The sequence below is a fragment of the Hippocampus zosterae genome, chromosome 12 (assembly GCF_025434085.1).
Source record: "Hippocampus zosterae strain Florida chromosome 12, ASM2543408v3, whole genome shotgun sequence".
Classification (NCBI taxonomy): domain Eukaryota; kingdom Metazoa; phylum Chordata; class Actinopteri; order Syngnathiformes; family Syngnathidae; genus Hippocampus; species Hippocampus zosterae.
The window spans coordinates 12,082,781-12,106,058 of record NC_067462.1 but is presented as its reverse complement, the minus strand read 5'-3'; the positions used below and the strand labels follow the sequence as shown (position 1 = coordinate 12,106,058).

Below are 23,278 nucleotides of genomic sequence, written 5' to 3'. Positions count from 1 at the left end.
CCAAGCGTACAGTATTTACAAAAAACACATTTAGATGAACAAAACAAAGCAAAAATGGGTAAACGGGATTAAAAGGTGCATTGCGGAACAGGCGGGGTTTAAGAGATGATTTGAATGATTGAAGGTCAGTACAGTTGCGGATGTGTTGTGGTAGAGCGTTCTAGAGGGTGAGGGTGGCGACACAGAAGGCTCGGTCCCCCCATGTTTTGAGCTTGGTCGCAGGTATGGCGAGGAGGTTTGTATTTGAGGAGCGGAGGTTGCGGGAAGGAGTTTATAGGTAAAGAAGGTCGGAGAGGTAGGAGGGGGCCTGATTGTGAAGGGCTTTATAGGTGAGTAGGAAGAGTTTAAACTGAATACGCTGGGGAACGGGGAACCAGTGGAGGTTTTTAAGGACGGGGGTGATGTTATCACGAGTGCGGGTGTGGGTGAGTAGACGGGCGGTGGCATTCTGGATGTACTGTTGTTTATTGAGGAGTTTGGAGGTTGTAACGTAGAGGACGCTATTGCAGTAGTCAAGGCGGGAGGTGATGAAGGCGTGGATGAGGGTTTGAGCGGCGTTGAAAGAATGTGAAGGGCGGAGACGAGAAACGTTTTTGAGGCGGAAGAAAGTAATTTTGGTGATTTAGGTGATGTTTTGGTCGAAAGAGAGGTTCTCATCAAAAAAGGACACCGATGTTGCGACAGTGAGAAGAGGGAAACAGGGTGCAGTTGTCGACAGTGAGGTTAAAGTTGGAGGCTGTTTGGGTGAGGGACCGAGGACCGATTATTAGCAGTTGAGATTTAGTGCAGTTAAGAGTGAGAAAGTTTGTTTGCATCCAGGATTTGATATCCGAAAGACAGTTAGACAGGGTGGAGTGGTTTGTTGGGGTAAATGATTTGGTGGGGAGGTACAATTGTAAATCAGCGTAGCAGTGGAACTGGAGACCATGATGACGAATGATTTGGCCAAGTAACCAAATCTGCTCAAAATCCACACTCAGTAGCTGGGTTAGGAAAACTGCCCTGAATTTTTTTGCTGTGTAGGAATGAAGAGCGTTCTCATCAATGATGAATTGATATCTCCTGATTTGTCATTTTACTACACTTATACATTATTGTAAGTGGTTTTGGAAATAACCGCTTGGAAATGACTGAAAATGTGTGGGCTTTGACCGTCAAGAGACTTTCTGTGCACAATTGAATAATTATGCCATTAGCCACAGTTTTGCAGAGTTATATTCTGCTCTCCGTGGTGTTGATGAAGGTCAAGTTTAAATGGATCCAGCTTTGTTTGACTCCCAGTGACTCACAAAAGTCTCACCCTACATTGCTTCTGGCCTACATAGACACACTCAATAGTGTGGTTTGGCATACCTAAGGGCAGAGCTTTCTGAAAATTAAAGGTTAAAATGAAAATTCCCATCCCAATCAATCATGTTTAAGTCCACGTTTTGGGCTCACGGCTACTGGACATTAAAGGCCCTTTCAATGGCGTTTTAATGTCCCCCCACCCCAGCCCCTGCGCTCGTTTTTGACTGGTCCTTTTTCCTCCCCAGGGAGTGATAACAGTGAATGTGAATCGGTCTATTTGTGTCCTGTGATTGACAAGCGATCACTCCAGGTTGTAGACTGCCTCTTAGTTATCTGGGAAAGGCTCTAGCTCACCCATGAGCCCCACAGGGATGTGTCCTCTCTCCACTGCTCTTCTTCTCCTACACAAACGATTGCACCTCAACAAATCCAGCTGTCAAACTCATAAAGTTCACAGATGACACCACAGTCTCAAAGACGGCGACGAGTCTGCGTACCGCCAACAAGTGTAGCAGCTGGAGCTCTGGTGCAGCCAACATAACCTCGGGCTGAACACGCTCAATACTGTAGAGATGATCGTGGACTTCAGGAAACATTCTTCTCCACAGTTGCCCCTCACACTATCCAACTGCCCTGTGTCAACCGTCGAGACCTTCAAGTTCCTGGGAATCACAGTCTCCCAGGACATGAAGTGGGAAGGCAACACCATCTCCATCCTGAAAAGGGCCCAGCAGAGGATGTACTTCCTGAGGCTGCTGAGGAAGCATGGCCTGCCACAGGAGGTGCTACGACAGTTCTACACGGCAGTCATCGAATCAATCCTGTGTTCTTCCATCACGGTTTGGTTTTGGGCCCCCACAAAAAAGGACAAAATCCGACTTCAACGGACAGTTAGGACGGCGGAAAAAATCATTGGCACCCCCCTACCCACTCCTGAGGACTTGCACACTGCAAGAATGAAGACAATGGCACGGAAAATCCTCCTGGATCCCCCGCATCCTGCCCACCACCTTTTCCAGCGACTCCCCTCTGGCAGGCGCTAGACGGTTGTCTCATAAAATAGCAAGTTGGAAAGCTCTTCGGATTAAACGTATGCTATTTTTTATTTTATTTCCTTTTTTTTCTATTCATCTTGATGCTTTACTGTTGTACCTGTATATGTTTGTTGCTCCATGTACAGCACTTTGTGTGTAGCGGTGGCTGTTTGAAAGTGCTCTATAAATAACAGTTGAGTTGATGCAAATGTCCCAAACTGTGAAACAACAGGAACACGTGCTCGGGGCTTTCAACACAATTTGGATTTTTAAAACAACTTTTTTTTAGTTTTGCACACGTAAAATCATTCATTTTCTCAGATGAAAATCATGAAAATGCAGCACATAAAACCCCGGCCGCTGTGATCGTCAGCAAACTGATTCACAACCTTCAACTGATGAATGCATGATGCTTCAACAATTGATCTCTTTCCCTCGCAGTCGAACACTTAAGTGTGACACAAAGCATCTCAGGTTTGAGATTTTCTTTATAGTGTCTCAAACAACAAAGCATAAGACGACAGTGACTCACAAACGCTGCAGAACCTCACGTGGGATTCTTCTTGATTCCATCCCTTTTCAACATGCGTTCTTTCAAGTGAAATTAATCTGCCTCTTTATCACTTAGGCAGTGTCATTACCCAGACACAAAGTGCAAAGTGAGCGCACTAATCACCCGGCAAGAGGGCCCATTTTCTTCCTCAAGATGCTTTGCAACTGCATTTTCAAATGAATTTGTGAAGTGCGCAAAGGAGAACTAGTGAAATACGCTCAACCACCCCCCACCCTCCCCTCCCCAAACATGTCTAATCAATTTTGTGGCATTACATACATCTTAAAATTGGTCACGCGATAACATCACATACAGGAAAACCCACCATTGTGCCGGCATTCGGGGATATCATGTGGAGTTGCCTTAGCGGTGGCGTTGACTTTCCAAATCGTGTCTTTTCAATGTGCATAAGTGTAAGAGTCCAAGCCCAGCATGTAACTCCGAAAACAGATGTTATTTCTGTGCCTAGAGTGTGCCGATGAGTAGTTGTGAGGCCTCCACTACGGCACGAACACTCTCGGTAGAAAAAGCCGGCTCAGTACAACAATTTAATCAAAACAGCAGTGCAAAACATTTCAGAGACTCTCGCATCTCATTGAACATAATAGGAATTAACCAATTAAATCCTCCGTGACTAGTGCTGCTTTTTTTTATCAGGAATGAGATCAAATGGTTTCATTTAGATGAGGATTCGTTTCAAATGGCCACGAAAAAAATTAAGGATTTACCTGTTTTCCATGTGAACTGATGATCCATATGAAACACAATATCTGTTCGGACATGGATGAGCAAGATCGACCAGAGGACGAAGAAGGAGAAGTAGTTCCCAGTTCCCCCTGCCCAGGCAATGACCCCAAAGTCATCCTTTAAAGGCATAGTCCAGCCCTTTGTTTCCTCTCTTACTCCTATGGGGAAAGACAGAAAAAGTCGTCAGAAACTCACTTTCAAGTACGTAAGGTTCAACAGAAGGATATGCACATTGTAAGGCTTCTTCAAGAGGCTCAGTGTCCCTCATCCTCTCACGCTTTTACGTCGTTGATTCATGAATCCTTACATACAGGTTTGACATATTGCCTGCCCTTCCTTTGTTAAAAACTGTCATAAATAATTAGTCAAGGCCTCCCAATATACGACACAAGTGGATAGGTGTTGAAGAGACTTAAATCATGGTGCAATAGAAAGGAAGCCTTTTTATTGCATCTTATTTATTGCTCTCAGCAACTACACGGATTCCAGTCCTAATAGTGTTAAAAGGGATTAGTCCTGGATTTACAGACCTTTAGTTGTGTTCTACCGACCGATATGACAACAGAATTTAATCTGTATGACCTCAAAAGACTGAAAAAAAAAGTCCCACATTTGAAAAATGATTATATATACAGTAAGTGTGCGTGTGTATTTGTTTAAAGTATACAACTGGACTTTAGGACTTATTTTTGTTTGGTTGGTTTATTAGCAGGTTTCCACATGGAGCCACATGACCTCTGCAAAATTGTGGAACTGTAGAGGACCATTGCATTGATGAGTGCAGGGAATGGTACAAAACATCCCCATTGTAGTATGTTTGTATCGGGAAAGGTGCTCCACCAGACCCAGATGTAGCTTCAGTAATTAAAAGCTTACACTGACAGACGAACAGAGAGATAGGTAGAAAGATGGACAACGCATTTTTCATGGAGGATTTTTGTAATCGGTTTAGGATTGATTGGCATCGATGGAGGTCGGTGCTCCCCCAAGTGCCATTCTTGTCGATAGAGATAAATACTACATTAAGTAGTCACTGTTGGTGCAAACCTGCTATGTCCATTTTTTGTCAATTTCATATTTTTTCAAGACAACACTGGGAGCCGCAAACACCTTTTGAAATCTGAAGCGATGATGTTAGCATGCATATCTATCTATATATATATATATATATATATAGATAGATAGCAGCTATATATATATGGCGGGGGGTGCATAATAAGGTCAGAGTGTAGCCAAACAGTTTTCAGGGTATTAACATCACACAATTAGTTCGTAAACTCACTATAATCGCCATTACCTCACCTTCCTTTATCATCTCAGTAGTATTTTTAACACTGCCACCTAGTGTACAGTCAAAGTACATAACAGAAGTGGTACTCGTTTGGGAGATAAATAACATACACTTCCATCAGACATTTATAATTCATTTTCCCCAGCCACGCAGAGCCGCAACATAAGCATGAAAGAGCCGCCTGCGGTTGCAGACCTGCAGGTTGCCGACCCCTGATCTAAAGTGTTGAAAATGGTTTGCTCTCTTTGACGATGCAATGCAATCTCTCAGCAAGTATAACATTGTTTTCGTTTCATGAAAAGTAATGGTTCCGAGAATCTGGCGGATTCCAGCACTACTTAAATGGTTGATTGTGTCGGATAGTTTTGTATTCAGCGATGGTAATTTTAAAGTGCTCTAAAAGTTGAGGTGAGCTTGTCCCGATTTAAGGAGCTTCATATGGTGTGTCTGAAGTAAACATAAAGAAAAAAAAATGAATATGCATTTGATTTGACTCAGGTGAATGTAATTGGATGGTTGTTTAAAAGTTGTGTTTAATGAGCAGACAGCAAGGGTACAGATGACTTGTTGGCCAGATGTGAGTTTCCAGATGCCAACTTGACAGACTGTTCAATTTTCCTTTGAATGTGATATGACGTTACGCAGTCAGAGGTATCATTGGCCTTATATGCCTTCCAAATGGATGTAACAAAAGCATTTGGACGTTTGCATTTATTCTATTTTGCATTCCAAGAGTTCCAAATGAAGTAATTTTGCGAGAGTATTTTCAGAAAACTTTTTTAGTAGTTGATGCTCTGGCAGCTATGGAATATGTTTTGTTTGTCAATTGTGTGGCACCTCCACAACAATAAACCAATACAACATAGAAAGATTCAAAATATCAATTTTCTTTAAGTCTGAGATTTGGAGAATTTATACAGTGCAAGCTTGGTCTGCAAGCCGTCTGCCAGCCTGTCAGTATCAAGGCGAAATAGAGGCTATCATGAAAATCTGTGAAAAGAAAAGCTCTTCACGGCTAGATATCTGGGTCAATGGAACCGTGCCAAGCACTCAGCAGCTCCAGAAAACCTGGCGAAGGGCAGCATGGCTCAGATGCTGCAGTGCCTCCTGTTAGATACTCCGTGATGTGATGGAATGCAATCTGCCCGCCTGTCTCCTGCGGTGCTTGTTTGTGGCTCACAAGCTGGATTTGGCGTACACATCTTGGATCTATCATATGAGGACAGATGAGCTTTGCTCAACCGAATCCTCCGTCACAGGTGGTCTCAGTAATGGATGTTTGATTCCATCGATTAAAATGAATGGGAAAGGCTAATTTGATAAGGAATGATTCTGAGCAATCACCAACCTGTAAGTTATCCTAAGGGATCATTCTGTGTGATATGACAATAAATCTTTTGGGGGTTGTTTGGAGATATTGTCTTCTCCAATTCAGTCACAATTAAGACAGGATTTATTTCATTTTGGGTCCTTCATAACTTGAAGGAATGATCCAATCTGAATGAGCCGAGCATTGAGAAACAAAGAAAGAGGGATCGATACCGACCGATACCCTCGTTGATTCAGTGTTGCACTAGTTAAATTGACTTGCCGAACGTATCAACTTTATATCTCCATTGTAGTAACGACTCAATGGTAATCCCAATAAAACAACAAATAGCGAAACACAATAGGAGGCACAACAGAGCGATGGTTGAAGGAGCTATTCCTTCATCATTAAAAACAACACTACTTGGGGTGACATTTCCGCTTCAAAAAGTACCAGATCCAAGTTGTAGACCAATGGTCACCAAACTACAGCCCGCGGGCCGAATCCGGCCCGCCTCCACATTTGGTCCGGCCCCCCTGAACAATACCAGAGAGTATTTTGATTTATTTTTCATCTATGTATATTTGTATTTTATCAAAAATGTGGCTTTTGCAATATAATATTCCTTAGTTATGGACTATTTTCTTGATTAACTATTAGCTAGTAACAATTTCATAAACACATACAGTATAATGTCACATTTGTTCCATCCTTCTGCGGTCTGTGCCGTTATCTGGCAACCCCAGAAAAAAAAAAAAATCCTAAACCCGTCCCTCTCAAAGAGAACGTAATCATGGCGAAAAGGTGAGGTAAGAGAAAAAAAATTCAGAATACAGGGAATTTAACCCAAAATGGAGAAACAATTGTTTTTTTCAATGCAAAGTAAAGATTGTCTGTCTCATCTGTTGGTGGCGGTATTCAAAGAATACAACCTACGAAGACACTATGAATCCCGTCACAACAACAAGTACGATTTTCTGCATGGGCAAATGAGAGCCGACAAACTGTCAATGCTAAAAAGAGGAACGTTAGCCAAGCAAAATACATTTGTACGCCAAGCTCAGCTGAACCAGCCCTCTGTTTGGGCTAGCTTTCGGTTTGCTCAACTGATAGCAAGCAGCGGTAAGGAGAGTTTGTCAAGAAATGCATGAATGCTGTCGCAGAGGTGGTGTGTTCCGAGAAGAAGACGTCTTTAATACCACGAGTGTATCAAAAAAAAGTAATTTGATTTTGCTTTGGTTTCTGGGAAACAATACATTTTTACGTCTAGGTACTCTTGCAGTCACACTTTTGCTGTTACAAACTGACCCCGCCCCCATCAGAGAAGCGAAAAGTTATGTGGCCCTCACAGGAAAAAGTTTGGGGACCACTGCTGTAGACTGTACCTATTTAAGTAAAAAAATTAAAAAAACATGCTAACACAATTTCGAGTTTATTCCTATATGCACAAGTTTTTCTTTAAAAAAAGAAAATTGAGTATGCGGCTTTAAGGGTCCCACATTTTAATCATGTTTTAAAATTGGATAATAATTTGATCGGAAATGGCTTTCATAAAGGAGGCTGGCATGCTGCTGCCTTGCATGCCGTGCGGTAAATTGATTTTTTTTTTCCACTTGTATGAGAGACGACCACTCAACCACCTGAGCAAAGCCCACCTGTTGTGGGCTGAACAGGTTGAAACACTTTATTTTGCCTGTACAATAGAAAATGCTGTTCTACGCCATGCTGGAAGTCATTAATTCTTCCACAGCAGCTGAAAATGGAATACTCCTCAGATGAAGAAAGGAGCCAAAGTAAAGCAAAAAACATTACAATTGATTTTTTTTCCTTTTAAAATGCAGACACTAATAGTCATTCGGACGCGTTTGGGTGATTCAAGTCAAACCAATTTTGTTCAAAAAGTTACTTTGCTTGGATTAAAGCTGTTATAAGAAAATTCCTTAGCAAACATCAGTTGTTTGGGACCCATTTTAATGAATTTGATTCAAAGGCAGTTTCAGATGGCAGACTGAGCTACTGGGATTGTGCTTTTGGAAGCTATGATCTTTCCCCTCAAATTATCCTGATCTGCTTGCTTTTCTCGTATTACTGCGTTTTGTTGTCTCAAGTCAAGAGACAACAAAAGAATACGCGGATACTTGTTATTGAGCAAGAAGGAATCAACAACAGTTTAAAGTCTGGCAAAGTGTTATAATCAAAAAAGACTGACAAGCATTTTCTTCTATTTTTTCCTATAACACCCTTTAGATTTCAGTCAATACTTGATTATGTTGAAGCTTCAAAATGTGGCACGATGTGCAGATGAAAAAAAAAAACTTCAATCGATTGAAGTTCAAGTAGCCCAATTTGGTTATGAGGCAAGAAAATAAACGAGAACAATTTGATGTTTTCACATTTGAATAAGGTTATGTGGAGGAAAATGGGATCTAAAATAATTTTCTATTAGTTTCCTGTATACGCACACACTTCCAACCAAACAGCAAAATCGCTCCGAGGAGTGAGCGCAGTCCATTAAATGAGAAAAACGGCCAGCGAATACATGCCTGGAGACCAAAGTAATCGGTGCGTAATGTTTAGTATACCGTTTGTTCACCTCCCTGTTGTCCCTGCCCAACATCACTATTAATTGTGCAAGTGCGTTCAGCATTCAGTATATATAAACACAGTAATATCTGCTTTGGCTCACGATGTGACCTGTAAATAGTCAATCAATAGATAACTGATGCAGGCAAGAAATTAACTCTGGAGAACCCAAGAAGCCTTTTATTCTTTGGAAAATGATGAATTTTACATTAAATGACTGCTAAATGTTCACTGAACACTTAAATATACTGTATGTTTTTTTCATATATTTAATGATTGAATCCTAACTTAGGATGAGGGCCAAATTTGACCCTTTGGGATTTAAGGGCAGCATTTGAGTAGCAGAATTTATATGGGCCAAATTTGACCCCGTGGGTTCTCCTGAATTGATCAGAAGACGATTTACAAGATAACCGCAGCCTTTGAAACACTTTTTTTTTATTCACAATTTCAACATTGCAATTTAAAGATTTGCAAATAATCATCGCACCTGATCAAAATGTTTGCCAGTCATCCCTTTGCGCAATGTTGTTGGTTCAGGCTGAGTCCAGCCCTTCTGTGGCTGGCAAGGGAGAGGAGGCCTCCAAAGATGTTCAGTCTGACAGGCGGGGAAAATGAGATGTATCAGGTCCTCCACCTCAAGCACCATGCAGTGGATTAATCCTGTGTGAGTCAATGTGTCGAGGGCTGGGACGATGTCACACCTCCAGCTGCACTTCGTACTATTAAGCCCCTGGCGTAGGATCTGTCGAGTACCCAGATGCTGATGTTCCTGCCGAGATGAGCACTGCAGTCAGCAAAGAGACGGCGGGTCTGATGGTTGGGAAGACACAAAGCGCGTAGATAGATAAGCATCGGAAATAACAGCGGAGAGAAAATTCAGTTCACACAACAACACGATTTTGGGATGTGATGCACTGATGAGAGCTTTTAGGCAAATGTGCGAAAACTGAATAAAGCGCACGGTGATTTAAAATCATTGATGTTCAGGTCTTGCAACAGAAATTGTAACAGTTCTATTCATGACACACTTATTTGAAGCAGAAGTAAAGAAGATTTTTTCCCCCACCCTGTACCCACGTATGTCAAAGGTGGGTACTTACAAACTCGATTTACAACATTATAATGAAGTAAATTTTGGAATAAATTGTACTTGTCAGACTAGTCTGTTACTTTGCGCCACATTCCACTTGCTACTTTTTTTTTATGTACACAGGTAGCTTGCGCAATCTATTTTGGTTCACCACAGAGATCTGTGTCTCAAATGACTGCATCATCAATGCAAAGTAGCCGCTATCAACGTTCAAGCCTATTAGATTTGTCAAATGGAGTGAGGAAGTCCCCGTCGTGTGTGTGCAGTGTTTTTTTTTAAAGGGATTAACTGATCTGAAGCATGGCAGAAATAAGGGAGGAAAATACGGAGTGCGATGTGCTGTCAGAAAACGGCACAGCACCCGTGGACTCCCATTTACCGTAATCTGTTTACCTCTCACCATATGAAAAAAAAAAAGTGATGGTGTCCTAAAATGCTTTCCTGCATTTTTCTGTCACCTCTGCCTGCTGAAGCTCATGTATTGTTTCAGAAGTATACATAAACAATTACATTTCAGACCAATTCTTGCATTTGCCTTATTTTTTCTTGTTTTGTCAATAATTTAGTTGTTGGCCTATTTTACATTCAGGATTTCATTTGAAAAAAAAATCAGGAGTTAGTCATGAGTTACTCTGTATTAAATTGATGTTTTGGGGTGTTTTTTTTGGGGGGGGGGGGTGGAAGTAGTTTTTAATCACTTCAGTAATTATTTAATGGAGTACTTTTCACTTTCACTTGAATCATATTCTCAAGTAAGAGAGCTCCTGGTTAAGTAAACATTTTCAAAAACTCTACGCACCTATGCCTATCGTTTGAATACAGTATATGTACATTTGACCAATATAAAATATGTACATTTGGTCAATCTAAAATAAGTGCAGTGTCTTGGTTATGTTAAAACAAGAGAAGTTAAAGAAGCAGAGACACTATCGTGCTAAATATGTATGGGTGTTATAACAATAAAAAAAATCATGTATAGAAATGAATGTTTCAATCAATAATAAATAAAAACAACTGATTATTTTAGGATGGTTGTTCGTCTCTGTGTACCCTGCGATTGGCTGGCAACCGATTCAGGGTGTCCCCCGCCTACTGCCCGAAGGCAGCTGGGATAGGCTCCAGCACCCCCCGCGACCCTAGTGAGGACCAAGCGGCTCGGAAGATGAATGAATGAATGAATAATTATTTTAGGGACAGCACAATGACATTGTGGTTAGCAAGTCTGCCTCACACTGAGAGGTTCCTTCTTGGAATCTCTGTCCCAAAAAGTGTTCCTGTGTCTCACATTCCAAAATTATTGATGTTATGTTAAAACTAAATCATCCAGAGGTGTGAATGTGAGTGCAGATGTTTGTATGTCTACATTCACACTGTGACTGAATGCTCTATACACTTGTGGAGCTCCACTTGGATTCAGGCTCCAACCAGGACAAATGAACACAGTGTATGCCCAATCGATGTCAATGTTTGACAGTGACATCAAAGACATGTATGCAGTCTTCAAGCTCATCCGCAGGAAACTGAATCTATCAACATCGACTGCCTTTGTTTCCCATCCGGTCTCATTAGCTTCCCTCAAGGCTGTGCTCACAAGTTTCACTCTTTCATTGACCTTCCTGTCCATGCCCCTGAAAGCCTCAAGATCCCAGTCACCTCAATTTTATTTCCCTTGGTTTTTAGATGCTTTAGTTTGCTATTCAACCCGGCATTCAATAAGCTTGCCTTTGTTGGCACACTTCTCGTCTGACAACACAGTAAATAAACCCCAAAGGCCACAAAGGGGCTTCTGAGCCACATTAATTAGACATGTAAACTTTAAACAGTAAACAGCTTTTATTAACGCTCCAAAAGTCTAGTCTAGACCGGACTATTGGTATTGCTTAGCAATCTGCATAGGAATCCTCATTGGTTAGGAATTTTTGCAGTTTGCAACGCAGTGCATTTTGCACATTGTGAGAGGAGCATGTGCAAATACAATAATTTAATCTTCGCCTACAATTCCCTAATAAAGTGGCCTTACGGATTCAAACAGCTTGGCCATCCCAGGCCATCTCAGCGCTTGTCTGAAACGATCTATTTGAACCACAAAAGGAAAGGGTGGGGAAAACGATAATCTTGTGCTGATGAAGTTTGCGGGGAAACTTTCACAACTTAATTCTTGTCCATATCAACCGTTTAGCTTTGCCGCCTTTTTTGCGCCTGTTACCAATAGCCTGTTACTTGGGACCTTATGCCGCTTTTTCATGACAGGTTCCAAAGCCGGTTTAAGTCCGCAAGAGACAGCTGCTGCAAATACATAAAAATGCAATATATACAGAACACATATATTGGGTTTTACAACAATACATAACCATCTTTACAATTTCATACGCACCAATGGATAAAATAGATGAAATAGTGACGCTTGTGGTAAAAAAATGTCGGCACCCACTCCGAGTTCCTGCCACAGGCAGCTCATCATAGTCACCTCCAGCATCCGAAGCCCTCCTTTTGAAGACCTGGAGACCTCTCATTCAAGTGATTGGTCCCAGTGAGCGGTAGGCGCAGCTCGCTAAAATTTTTATCACAAGCTTCATTATATAATCCATTGGTACCTATGAAATGATTAAAAAGAAAAAGGTCCACACAGGGCGAGCCAGGTTTCGGGGTAAAACCAATACAATAGAAAAGTGGCTTTAATAAACCAAGCCCCAAATGTTTTAAAAGTAGACTTGTGATTTCAAAGGTGAATGCACACCCCATTCCAAGTGAGTTCTAATCAATACAAAACAACCTCAACCTTGTATCACTTTGCAAGTGACTCGCTGCTGCAGAACGCTATTACTTCTGGCCGAGTGAGTATACTGTACATCGCTCACACGGGATCAGGACATCCCATTTGGAACTTACATGACAATATATGCTATATTCCATACATTCAGTATAAAGGAATGTTGTCAGTGGCAAAGCATATACAGGAAGAGTTACGGTTTTAAAAAAATAAATAAATTGAAACCAAGTTTATTCAAATCTACCATTGTTTTGATGTTTCCCATGACATGCATCTATCCGTAGCAAGTTTTTTTTACTTGCACTTTTATTTCAGCCTGTGTTTTAACCACCTCATTGGTTAAATGCAAGGAAACGTCTCTCGTTTTTAAACCACGGGCAGCTTGAAATATTAGTGATTTTTTTGGGGCCTTTTAAAGATGATACTCAAGTGCTCAATTGATATGGGGGTTGTAATAACAGGTCATTTGACTCCTCGACCCCGAGCAGATTATTTTACCCCTCAATTGTTTAGCACGGACATTCACGACTTGTGACGCAGAAACTGTGATTTTGGAGCACTTTCATAATATTTGGTGGCATCTGAAGTCGAGGCATATCTCTGCACTGCCAGCAAACAGACGGACACACTCGGCAACTACTCTTGAAGCAAAGGGTTGTGAACTCAATCAGCCACTTGTTTATCCTTGTGGCATGGAAGTTCTTTGGTCCGTTCAGATTGCCACTCTTTGCAGTCGTGTGGCTCGAGAGGCAGCCGGAGGGGTCAAAGCATTGATAACAGCAGGAGCGCATTTTTTACTTAGTTCTGACCTCCCGACCTCCAGCCTGGTCCCACTATATGAGAGAATAATATCACTTCCCAAGCTTTGCGCATGCACTGCTCCCAATTTTGTTTTCTTCAAACTCCATTGAGAGCATCTCATTGACAGAATATCTCAGAGAATAACACAACCATGCAAAACTCACCATCTTCCAGAAAAAAAAAAAAAAAATCAACAGAGAGCGATTACAATGATTACGCTAAAAAAATAAGATGCATGATTACTCAGAAGTCTGATAAACTGACTTTGCTTGATTAAAGAATTCCATTTAAAAAAAATCCCCAAAGTTTGTTGCAGTTACTACTTTCAAGCGTTCTACAGTACAGCACTGCAAGACATTTATTTTGTAAAATTCGGTCCCAAGTGGCGACTGATGTGCCAGACTACAGCTATTAAGTTTCTTGTTGTCTCTCTTTATTTTTAGATTGACTTGAATTGGAATCTTATTTGATGAGAAAGCAGGGAAGGACATCTTCAGAGAATTGCTGAATTGCATTGATTAATTATGAAGTGTGCCGAGACTGACTTCATTTGAAAAAGGCAAATGTGTTTCTTGGCAAGAAAGTCTTAATTAAATTACAGAAATACAATTAGATTTGAGTGGTATTTTTTTTAGTTCAGCAAAGTCTAAACTAAAATGTTCAACCAAGGCCCAAAGGTCAGCAGTTTTACAAAAAAAAAGAAAAACGCCTCTTCACTCTCCCAAAAGGACAAATGATACATGTCTCTACATGTATCAACAATTATCATACTCAACTAATCGTTGTTCTTCATATATTTGTGCAATTTTTTCTCACTATCCTGTTTCAAGGAAAACCAGTAGCTCTTGTTAAAAATCATTAAAAAATAAGAGGACTCATTTTAATACTGTATTACATTAAGATGATCAATATCAGTGGACATTTTTCTCACACAATAAATATCTCTTCATGGAGACATGGAAATGGGTCGCTCTGAAAATGTAAAATTGACGCAGAGCAAAAACAAACAAAGGCAGCGAAATGATCGGCTCCATTGGTGTAAACACTTCAGATAAGAAGAAATTAAGTCACAGGGGAAAAAATATAAACGATGCTGGGGTTGCTGGAGGTGAAAGGACACCTCTTATCCGTCTTTTCCGGAATGCTAATCGCTTGTGTTTCAGGAAATTAATCATGAGAGGAAATGGAGGGAGGAGGGTGATGAACATGGAGCCTCGATGAAAAGTTATGGCAGGATGTGAGAAATACCGCAAAATGGATTTAAAGCACAAACAGACAAAAGCAAATGTATCTGAAACAATTCCACAAAAGGACAAATGAGAGGGATAGAGTACCTGAAAAAGAAAAAACATTCTTGGATAATCGGATTTGTTGTGTGTGGTGGTTCCGCCTGCCTGACAACATCCAGACCCCCACCACCACCTGCCTTTATTAATTTAAAAAAAAAGGGACTATAAATAATGCAGAACTGGCTATAATCCTGGTCACGCCGTCCCTTTTTCAATTGAAAGCAACGTCTTGTGGGACTGGGATATGCAGGTGAGCGTATCTGAGTCCTGACTACGAAGGACCAGAGGGAATTGTTGCACTGCGAGGGAGCCATCACTGTGAACAAGGGGGTGGTGTGACGACGTCAGGATTAATTTTGAGAGAGTCGGGAAGCTGAGGCAGGCTGATAACATGGGTCAGTAGCTGCACAGACACCTGGACTCCATATGCTCCTCTAGAAAACAGCTGATGTACTGAGAGCGATGTGTATTTATAGTGTGTGGTCCCAAGAATTCCGTCGACATGTGTCAGAGGAAGATCAGTTCATTGGTGATAGCCAAAACAAGGCAGGTGAACAGAAGATCAATGAAAAAGAGGAGTGGAAATGTGGGCCTGGCTCTAACGATAAGCAATGAACATCTGTTCCGAAAAAATTATCCTGTGCTCCTGGACTCTGCATTGTCTGTATGCATGAATGCATGTGTGAATGGTTGAGTCCCAGTAGGGGCTCTGTATTCAAAGGCTGCACTCAAGCGTAAAAGTTAGCATATCCTAATTTTCATACAGATGCAACTCTTGATGGGTCCGGTCAGAGTGACCCAGTCTCGGGTAGGCGCCACCTTGAAACAATTTTTCACAAAATAAATTGAATAGATGATGGGCTTTTAATGATGGAAATTCACTGGTTTTTTTTCTTTTGGAAAAAACACAATATACTCTTGGAAAAATATCCATCCATTTTAGAATCTACTTTTAACTCATGAGGGTCGCAGGGGGTGCTGGAGTCTATCCCAGTTGTCTTCAGGCACCACCCTGAACTGGTTGCATGCCAATCGCAGGGCACACGTAGACTAACAAACATATGCGCTCACAATCCCACGTAGGGACAATTTAGAGTGTTATGCATGTTTTTGGAATGAGGGAGGAAACTGGAGTACCCGGAGAAAAGCCACACTGGGAGAACATGCAAACTCCACACACGAAGGCCAAAATTGAACCCTACACCTCTGCACTGTGAGGTGGACATGCTTATCACGGTGCCTTCTTGGAACTTTTTTTTTTAAATAACGTTTTTACACTTGAAACTTTACATGTCTTTATCCATACTAGATTGTGGTGTAGTGGTTGAATGGGAGGATTTCCCATTTAGTATGCTGTTCACAATTGTCCTCTGTTAGATTCGCAATGAGTGAACGTATTTGGTCGAAATTACAGTGCTCGAAGTTGCTTCAATTTTTGTGAACGTGGATGTCAAAATATGAACCGTTCCAAAATAATGTAAACAATACGGAAGTCTTACTAAAAGCAGAAAACAACCAAGAGAATGTAGGCCCCTAAACAGTGATTCATCTGGAGAGATGGGGCGAGAAAGTAATTTCTGGGAGTTTGTAAGGGCTACAAAAGCACCAAAGCAAATTCAATTCTCGATAAATGCCAATATTTTCCAATCCAGATGTAACAAATCATGACCGGAATTACGGTGGTGATGATCCAGTTTTGAGACGACTCCATACTTTACTGAATGTACAATATGGTATGTTGAAAAACAAGAGAACAAACAAAAAAGAGGGAAGTCTGAAGTTTTGCCATTTGTTTTCCATCAAGTCATGATTCTAGAATTTTCATTAATCAGACAACCTCATGATTATCTTTGCCATTTTCTCACTTGCAAATGTCAGAACAGTGTGTTCACTGTTCATTGACCTTTACCGAACCATCAACAGTGCCAGCAGTGCTAATCACCGAATTTTTCTCTCACACTGCGCGTTATGCAGATTCCAAAATGATGAGTCAGGTACAATACAATTTTGTGCTTAATTGCGTGTTAAAATATGTGTTTGTGACATTATCAGTCTAGGAATGGGGATTGGATGAGATGAGAGTGATTGAGAAAGAGGAGAGCATTCATGTCAATGATGTAGTCACCTCTCCGGGCTGGCTGAGCAACTACCTTATTAGAGGTCTGAAGCAAAGCCATTCCATACATGTAAATTTTTTTGCCTTTCAACCTTTCTGGGCCAAAATAAGTCTATCAAATGGGTATCAACACAAACACACTAGAGCAGTGGTTCTCAACCTGGGTTCAATCGAACCCCAAGGGTTCGGTGAATCGGTCTCAGGGGTTCGACAGTGCCTCCGCCATGGAGATTAAGACACACCCCGATTCAACATGTTAATTAGTTATGACACCCGCAGCAGATTATCACATGGCATAGCTTTTCAAATCAGTGCCGCGGGAAATTTAGTTTGCTCAGTCGTCAACGTGTGAGTGTCGCGAAAGTATGTCGTGTGATTTTTTTTTTTTAAACATGGTATGTTGAGCAAAAAATAAATAAATAAAATGAAAAAAAGATGCCCTGCGATTGGCTGGCAACCGATTCAGGGTGTCCCCCGCCTACTGCCCGAAGACAGCTGGGATAGGCTCCAGCACCCCCCGCGACCCTAGTGAGGATCAAGCGGCTTGGAAGATGAATGAATGAATGAATGAATGAAAAAAAGAAAGCGGTCAGACGAATATGTACAACATGGATTCCCATGCACCACAGAACATGATGGCATTCAGCGTCCCATCCGCATGATTCGTCATGCCACGTTGAGCAACTCAAAACTGAAGGAACACTACTTGAGTCATATTTTTATGTTTCACTAATCAACAGTTCGGTGAATGTGCTTATGAACTGGTTGGGTTCGGTACCTCCAACAAGGTTAAGAACAACTGCACTAAAGGTAAAAGGACTACACGTGATGTCACAGAATTTTTTTATTGTGTCTTCAGTTTGCTGTGCGGTCTTTCACAGATGATTTTGCTCACATTCCTCACTGTCCTTAGTTGCACTGCCAACTGCCTGTCTAATTCATCCAATCACAGTCGGAACTTGAAAAATTTGCTCACTGCTGACATGAGGATTTCAGACTGCTCATCAGCTCGCGTTACTGGGTGCCATTTCAGATGGACACGCGTAGCACTTGCTGCTTTTCGCATTTTAGGATAGATTAGCATATTTTGTGACCATGGTCCCAGTCTCATTTTTAGTATTTCCACACTGTTGTGGAGCCGGTGCGCGAACTCGGCCATCTGTTGATTTCAGTGAGATGTCCATATTGTCGTCAAAACATATAATTGGCAAGTGATTAATTAACCTCAAGCTATAACATATCATTGGAGTGCTAAAGAATGCTGAAGTCAAGTTGTTGTTTCAACCCTTATAATACACACACATGTACACGGAAACAGACACAAAAAAAGTGCTTGAACTCTCCTCACATTTTGAAAGGTGCTGTAAAACTGTGGCTAAATTAAGGGCTCAGTACAATAGAGAGAGAGTGCCAGACAGAGCGTCATGCTCGATTTGTGCACACTTGGATTATCAGAGTGAATGGAAGGCAGAGGAGAGAGGACAAGAGGAGGCTTGTTCAGCATTTGCTACTGGAAATGGTGTTTCCATTTTGAGAAGAGACATTCAAACGGGTGACTTCCTTTATTGATTGCAGATTGTTCCAGGGATTAAACCCTAACCTTATATAGATCCAGCTCCGTTTGCAAGCAAGAAAAGGAAATAGTGATGTCCTCAAGACACCGGGACACTAAATCTGATTCAGATTTAAACCAAATTTGTTATTGTTGGATTAATTATGAATATACTGTTATTGAAAAATAGTCTTGCTTCACTTTGTGTGCATTAATTTCTTAGAAACAAACTTGGTCTAAATTAAATCCATCAAATTAATGGCCGTGTCAATTATTCATCAAGTAAATCATTGTTGTATTTACAAATAATGTCTGACATGCTCCTGAGAGGCAGAGGTGTTTTACAAACAAAGCAGCTCAGCAGTCAGTTAACTGATGTCCCACACAATTGTGGCTGCTGATGAGCTCGAAAAGAAGATGATGGAATGCAATTCGTCACTCACTCCGAGGCCTTTTATCTGTAGTGCTGCAAGACAGACACACACACGGGAAAAAGTGCCCGCTTCAGCTCGTTCTAAAAGGTGCTATTTTGGCAGCTACAATTCAAGGCCATGTGTAAAATGTTGGAATTTGATGTGACGCGTCACTGCTAATTTCGAGCTTGACAGAATAGAGTATGGATTATTGGATTATGATAAGGACATGACGATGTCACCGTCAAATTCATATCTTTACATCTAATGCATTTGACTGAGACAGCATGCCCAGTGTCAAATCTGTCAAATCTGCTTGTATAAAATGATGTTTTTAGAAACAAAGAGTTAAATGGACTTACAACAGTTAAAAAGAAACCATTGAAATCTTGCAGCGTTCAACTATAAAGATGCCCCAAGAGATCCCAACAGTTTTTTTCCTCTCCTGCCATCAAAATAAATATTGATTCTAGTGACTTTAATTGAAGACTCCAAGGGGATCCCTAAATTCTAAGTATTTGACAACAACAACAAAATCGTGTCATAGCTTCATAGCTTCTTCAACATGGTATTGTGTTACTTTTGTTTTCTCATACATTGTTTCATTGATAGTGGAATCCTATTTTGGAATTGCCCACTGACTTGTGCTACTTTCGGGTCTTTAAGAGCTTTTAATAAAAGTTCCTCACCACTGGTTCATTTCTGACGGTCACCCCTCAGTGCACACAACAATCTTTTGCCCCCCTTTCCTCTAAAGCCTCAGTTTAAGAAGAAATTAAACGGATGAAGTTCATTTTAAAGTCATTAAAAGCGTTTCAGTTCTAAGAAAGAAGCCGATAAGGAGCAGAACACTCTAGCCTGCTGACAAATCACTATTCGCTGGTCCCCTTTTGTGTTAATACCGATTTGAGGGTACGCCATTGACATAAGTACGACTACTTCCATAATGGTGATTATATAAGTGACTTACTGACAATCCTGTCATTCATTTTCTTTAGCGCTGGCCCTCATTAAGTGAGCGAGTGAGCTGGAGGCTATCCCTGCTGATTTCGGACTGATTTGTGTCTTGCCAACAAATCACAGGGCTCATCTAGGGGAAAAAATACATTTAAAAAAATCACACCAGTGGCAAATTTAAAGTCTCCAATTAACAGTATGCATATTATTTTAAATGTAGGAGGAAGTCAGACACTCTTGAGAAAGCCCACACAAGCACATGGAGAACATGCAAAATAAAAAGAGGAAGGTTCAAAAATGGAGCAAACTATACTGTGTTGATGGGATATATTAACTTTCACAAATATATAAACTGTCATCGTCTTAGCTTTCTGATTTCATTTAAAAGGCGGGCATTTTATTAGCTTTCTGTATAATAAACTATGATGCACGTGGAAAATTCTCGAACATTTTGTTCGAGGATGTGGGGTTTTTTTTTTCTTTATCTTAATTCAGTTCAGACTGGTCAATTTTAACATCATCAGAGTTCCATGTGGGATTTTCCCTCTTTCCTAGCAGTCTGGAATGCAACACGAGTGCATGCATATAGCCAATCCCTCATTACCGTATATTAGTACTTCACAGCCTAGAGGTGTTTTTTTTTCTTGGTGGTTATCTTGACTGTGAGTCTAAAGGATAGATATAAAAGTGCATGCCTACAATAATCTGACAAAGATCAGAATATTCCGTTGACTATTAATAGGTCAATTCTACAAAGTATGATTATTGCCTTGGAGAAATATCATGATATAAATAATATAAGCATAGAATGAAGAGAAAAGTGAAAGAAAGTAGCACATGCCAGGAGTCAAGGGTACATATACAGTGCGGTGATCCCACAAAGTCTGACCCAAAACTGCGGAACTAAATAGAGTGAGAATAATTGCACGGATGAAACACAGTTGGGTAGAGCGCTCGGGCAGGCAATTACTAAAAGGTCTCGCCAAATCATGATGAATCAGTAGTTGTTCCACATCAAATCCATATCTAAATGAATAGTCAACTCTCAAACTTTATTTCTAAAATAAAGTTCAAAAAATGAGATTTAAAGGTTTTTTTTGGGCAATATTTCTGAACACCATCTTTGTCTTCTCATTCTCATGAGTCATCCACCAAATTACGCCACAGAATAGCTCCTAAAAGCCAATATTTTGAGAGGGAACAGCATATAAAGAAGGTTCATCAGCAGGTTCAATACTGATTTGACATCGCCCTGATGAATCAGATAACTGCTGCAAATTAGATTTTGATCTTCATCATATTGCAGTTCTTGCTCTTCATTTTAAAAATGGCAGTGTTCACACTGATCTGCTTCTTCCCAAAGCATTTAACTGCCAATGTGGAGTAAACATTTTTTTGACGCAAATACGTTCAAACATATTTGCAAGTACGTTTGAATGTCCTTGTTAGCTAGATGCTAAAAGCATAACGCCACAGGGTATTAAGTAAAAAGAAAATATACATTTTTGTAGCATCTGGCCTACACCATATGTTTGAAAAAGTAAGGAAACATTGTGTATTCGTAAATGTTATGCTCTACTACAGGCCTGTCCAGTTCCAGTCCTCAAATGCATCATCTGGCGAACGTCACATGACCAAACTCAGTCATTACATGAGGCCTGAGCAACTGTGATGTCATTTTCAGTCGAGGGCAAGTGCCAAAATGGCCGCCTCCTGAAATGGATAAAAACTGGTGGATTTTACTGCTGTATTCATATTCCACAAACACATTATTAAACAGGAGATCATATTTACACTAGTGGGGCCGCACAGAACAAGAATCGATTTCGTTGACTTCCCCTTTTTTACATGTCGATGTATCCGATCGGAAAATAGTATCGGCAGATCCTCAAAGTAAGATGTGCAAAAATGTCACTGGGACGTCCCTTGTTTCTGACCACGTCATTGCAAATGCATGTCTAGTTTACCCCTCATCATTTGCATTGCAATTGGCGTCAAGAAAATAAATTACACTTATCAACTGTAAGGCAGCGTGAGAGAAAATAAAAATCAAGAGCGTGCCAGAATTGGAATCATAATTTCAGACAACCCAAATTGAAAACCGATTGATTTTGGCTCCAGCAGAGTCCAACGGTTGAACTAAAATATACCGTGCAAGGGATGCGACAAAGCCACACTATTTTTAGAGGAGATGTACTAATTTTCATAAAACTTTTAACTGTGTCTTCTACAAAAGACACATTTTCTCTGCACCATTTCATTGCAAGCGCAGGCAAGAGGATTTGTTCCTCATTTGTATGAGATTTCAACCATCAGTCTGGTGCAGACATGAATACTGTCTTTTTATCCCAAGGACAAACAGAAAAGACATTTCAGACAGATGATTAAACTGAAATGTATCTCGTCTAATCTATTTATATCCAATAACCAAGATACTGTGGGTGCTTTTCAAAACAAAGAGGCACACCAAATGACTGTGGTTTCTGTTGTTAAGGGGGTATGGGGAATTGTTATTTAATCACTGCTGCATAAAAAGTCACGCTTAAAAACTAAAGGGGAGAAGCCATTTTTATTGAGCATGTCAAAACGGCACCCTAAGAAACTAAATGCTCCACTGCATCATACAAGCTGGAGATTCAACCGAACAGCATGAGATGGAGATTGAAAGTACAACGCATATATCTCACCATTTACATCAATGCAATCTCGTTTAACTTCAACCAGCACACCGGTCACAACATAAATATTTCACAAGGTGTGCTTTACAGTCCACCCCCAGGAAGATTTCATGAGAGCAACTCCTCATGGTGTGATTTGGGAGTGAGACAAAATGAATCCAGGAGTGAAATAAAATGTCTGCAAAAAATAAATAAAATAAAAAAAGGTCCCCACCTGAATATCGATGTGATTATTCAACTCCCAAAACGGACAGCAATGACCCGAACATACTGTATACGAGGAGTCAAGTCAGTTTGTCTGTATTATGATGACTTTCCAATATTGCTAATGTATAGTGCACATTTGAATTAAAAAAAAAATCATGCTGAAAGAATAAGCAAATACTTTGTAATATGGCGTTTGAGGATCAAGCCCAACTATTTTGTGGCCTAAATAATTCAGCATAGAAATCCAAAGTACACAAAGTTTTCATTCCCCAAACCTTTAACAGTAGGAGCAGGTATTTTCAGAAATTTAAATGTGAGACATCAAAGATAAGAGTGGTGACTGATATCTTTTTAGCAGTGTCAATCAAAACTGAGAATGTTTCTTTGTAGACATAATTGCTTCGGTGCACCTCGTGTGCTGAATCTACATAAATTGTACAAGTGAACCTTTTTTTTTTTTCTCACGTCAAGGGAGTGGGCTTGGATCCCAGATTTATGTGAATTGTGTGTCTATGTGTGGCTTGTGTTTGACTGGCACCAAAACCGGGGTGTACCCTGCATCTCACCCAAAGACGTAGCAGCACACTTTGACACT

The 23,278-nt window shown here is 40.6% G+C and overlaps 1 protein-coding gene across 4 annotated transcripts in view; it reads right to left on the bottom strand.

The window, feature by feature from the left end:
- Positions 1-23,278, bottom strand: part of thsd7ba (thrombospondin, type I, domain containing 7Ba) — a 160,040-nt gene that overhangs the window by 108,958 nt on the left and 27,804 nt on the right. For 3 of the 4 annotated variants that reach the window (XM_052081427.1, XM_052081430.1, XM_052081428.1), the window contains exons 2-3: positions 9,298-9,620; positions 3,606-3,782 (exon numbers count right to left, since the gene is read on the bottom strand). In XM_052081427.1, coding sequence (XP_051937387.1) covers positions 3,606-3,753 — 148 coding nt within the window. In that variant the 5' untranslated portion in view covers positions 3,754-3,782; positions 9,298-9,620. The remainder of the gene's footprint in view (positions 1-3,605; positions 3,783-9,297; positions 9,621-23,278) is intronic. The other variant, XM_052081429.1, reaches the window with a different exon arrangement.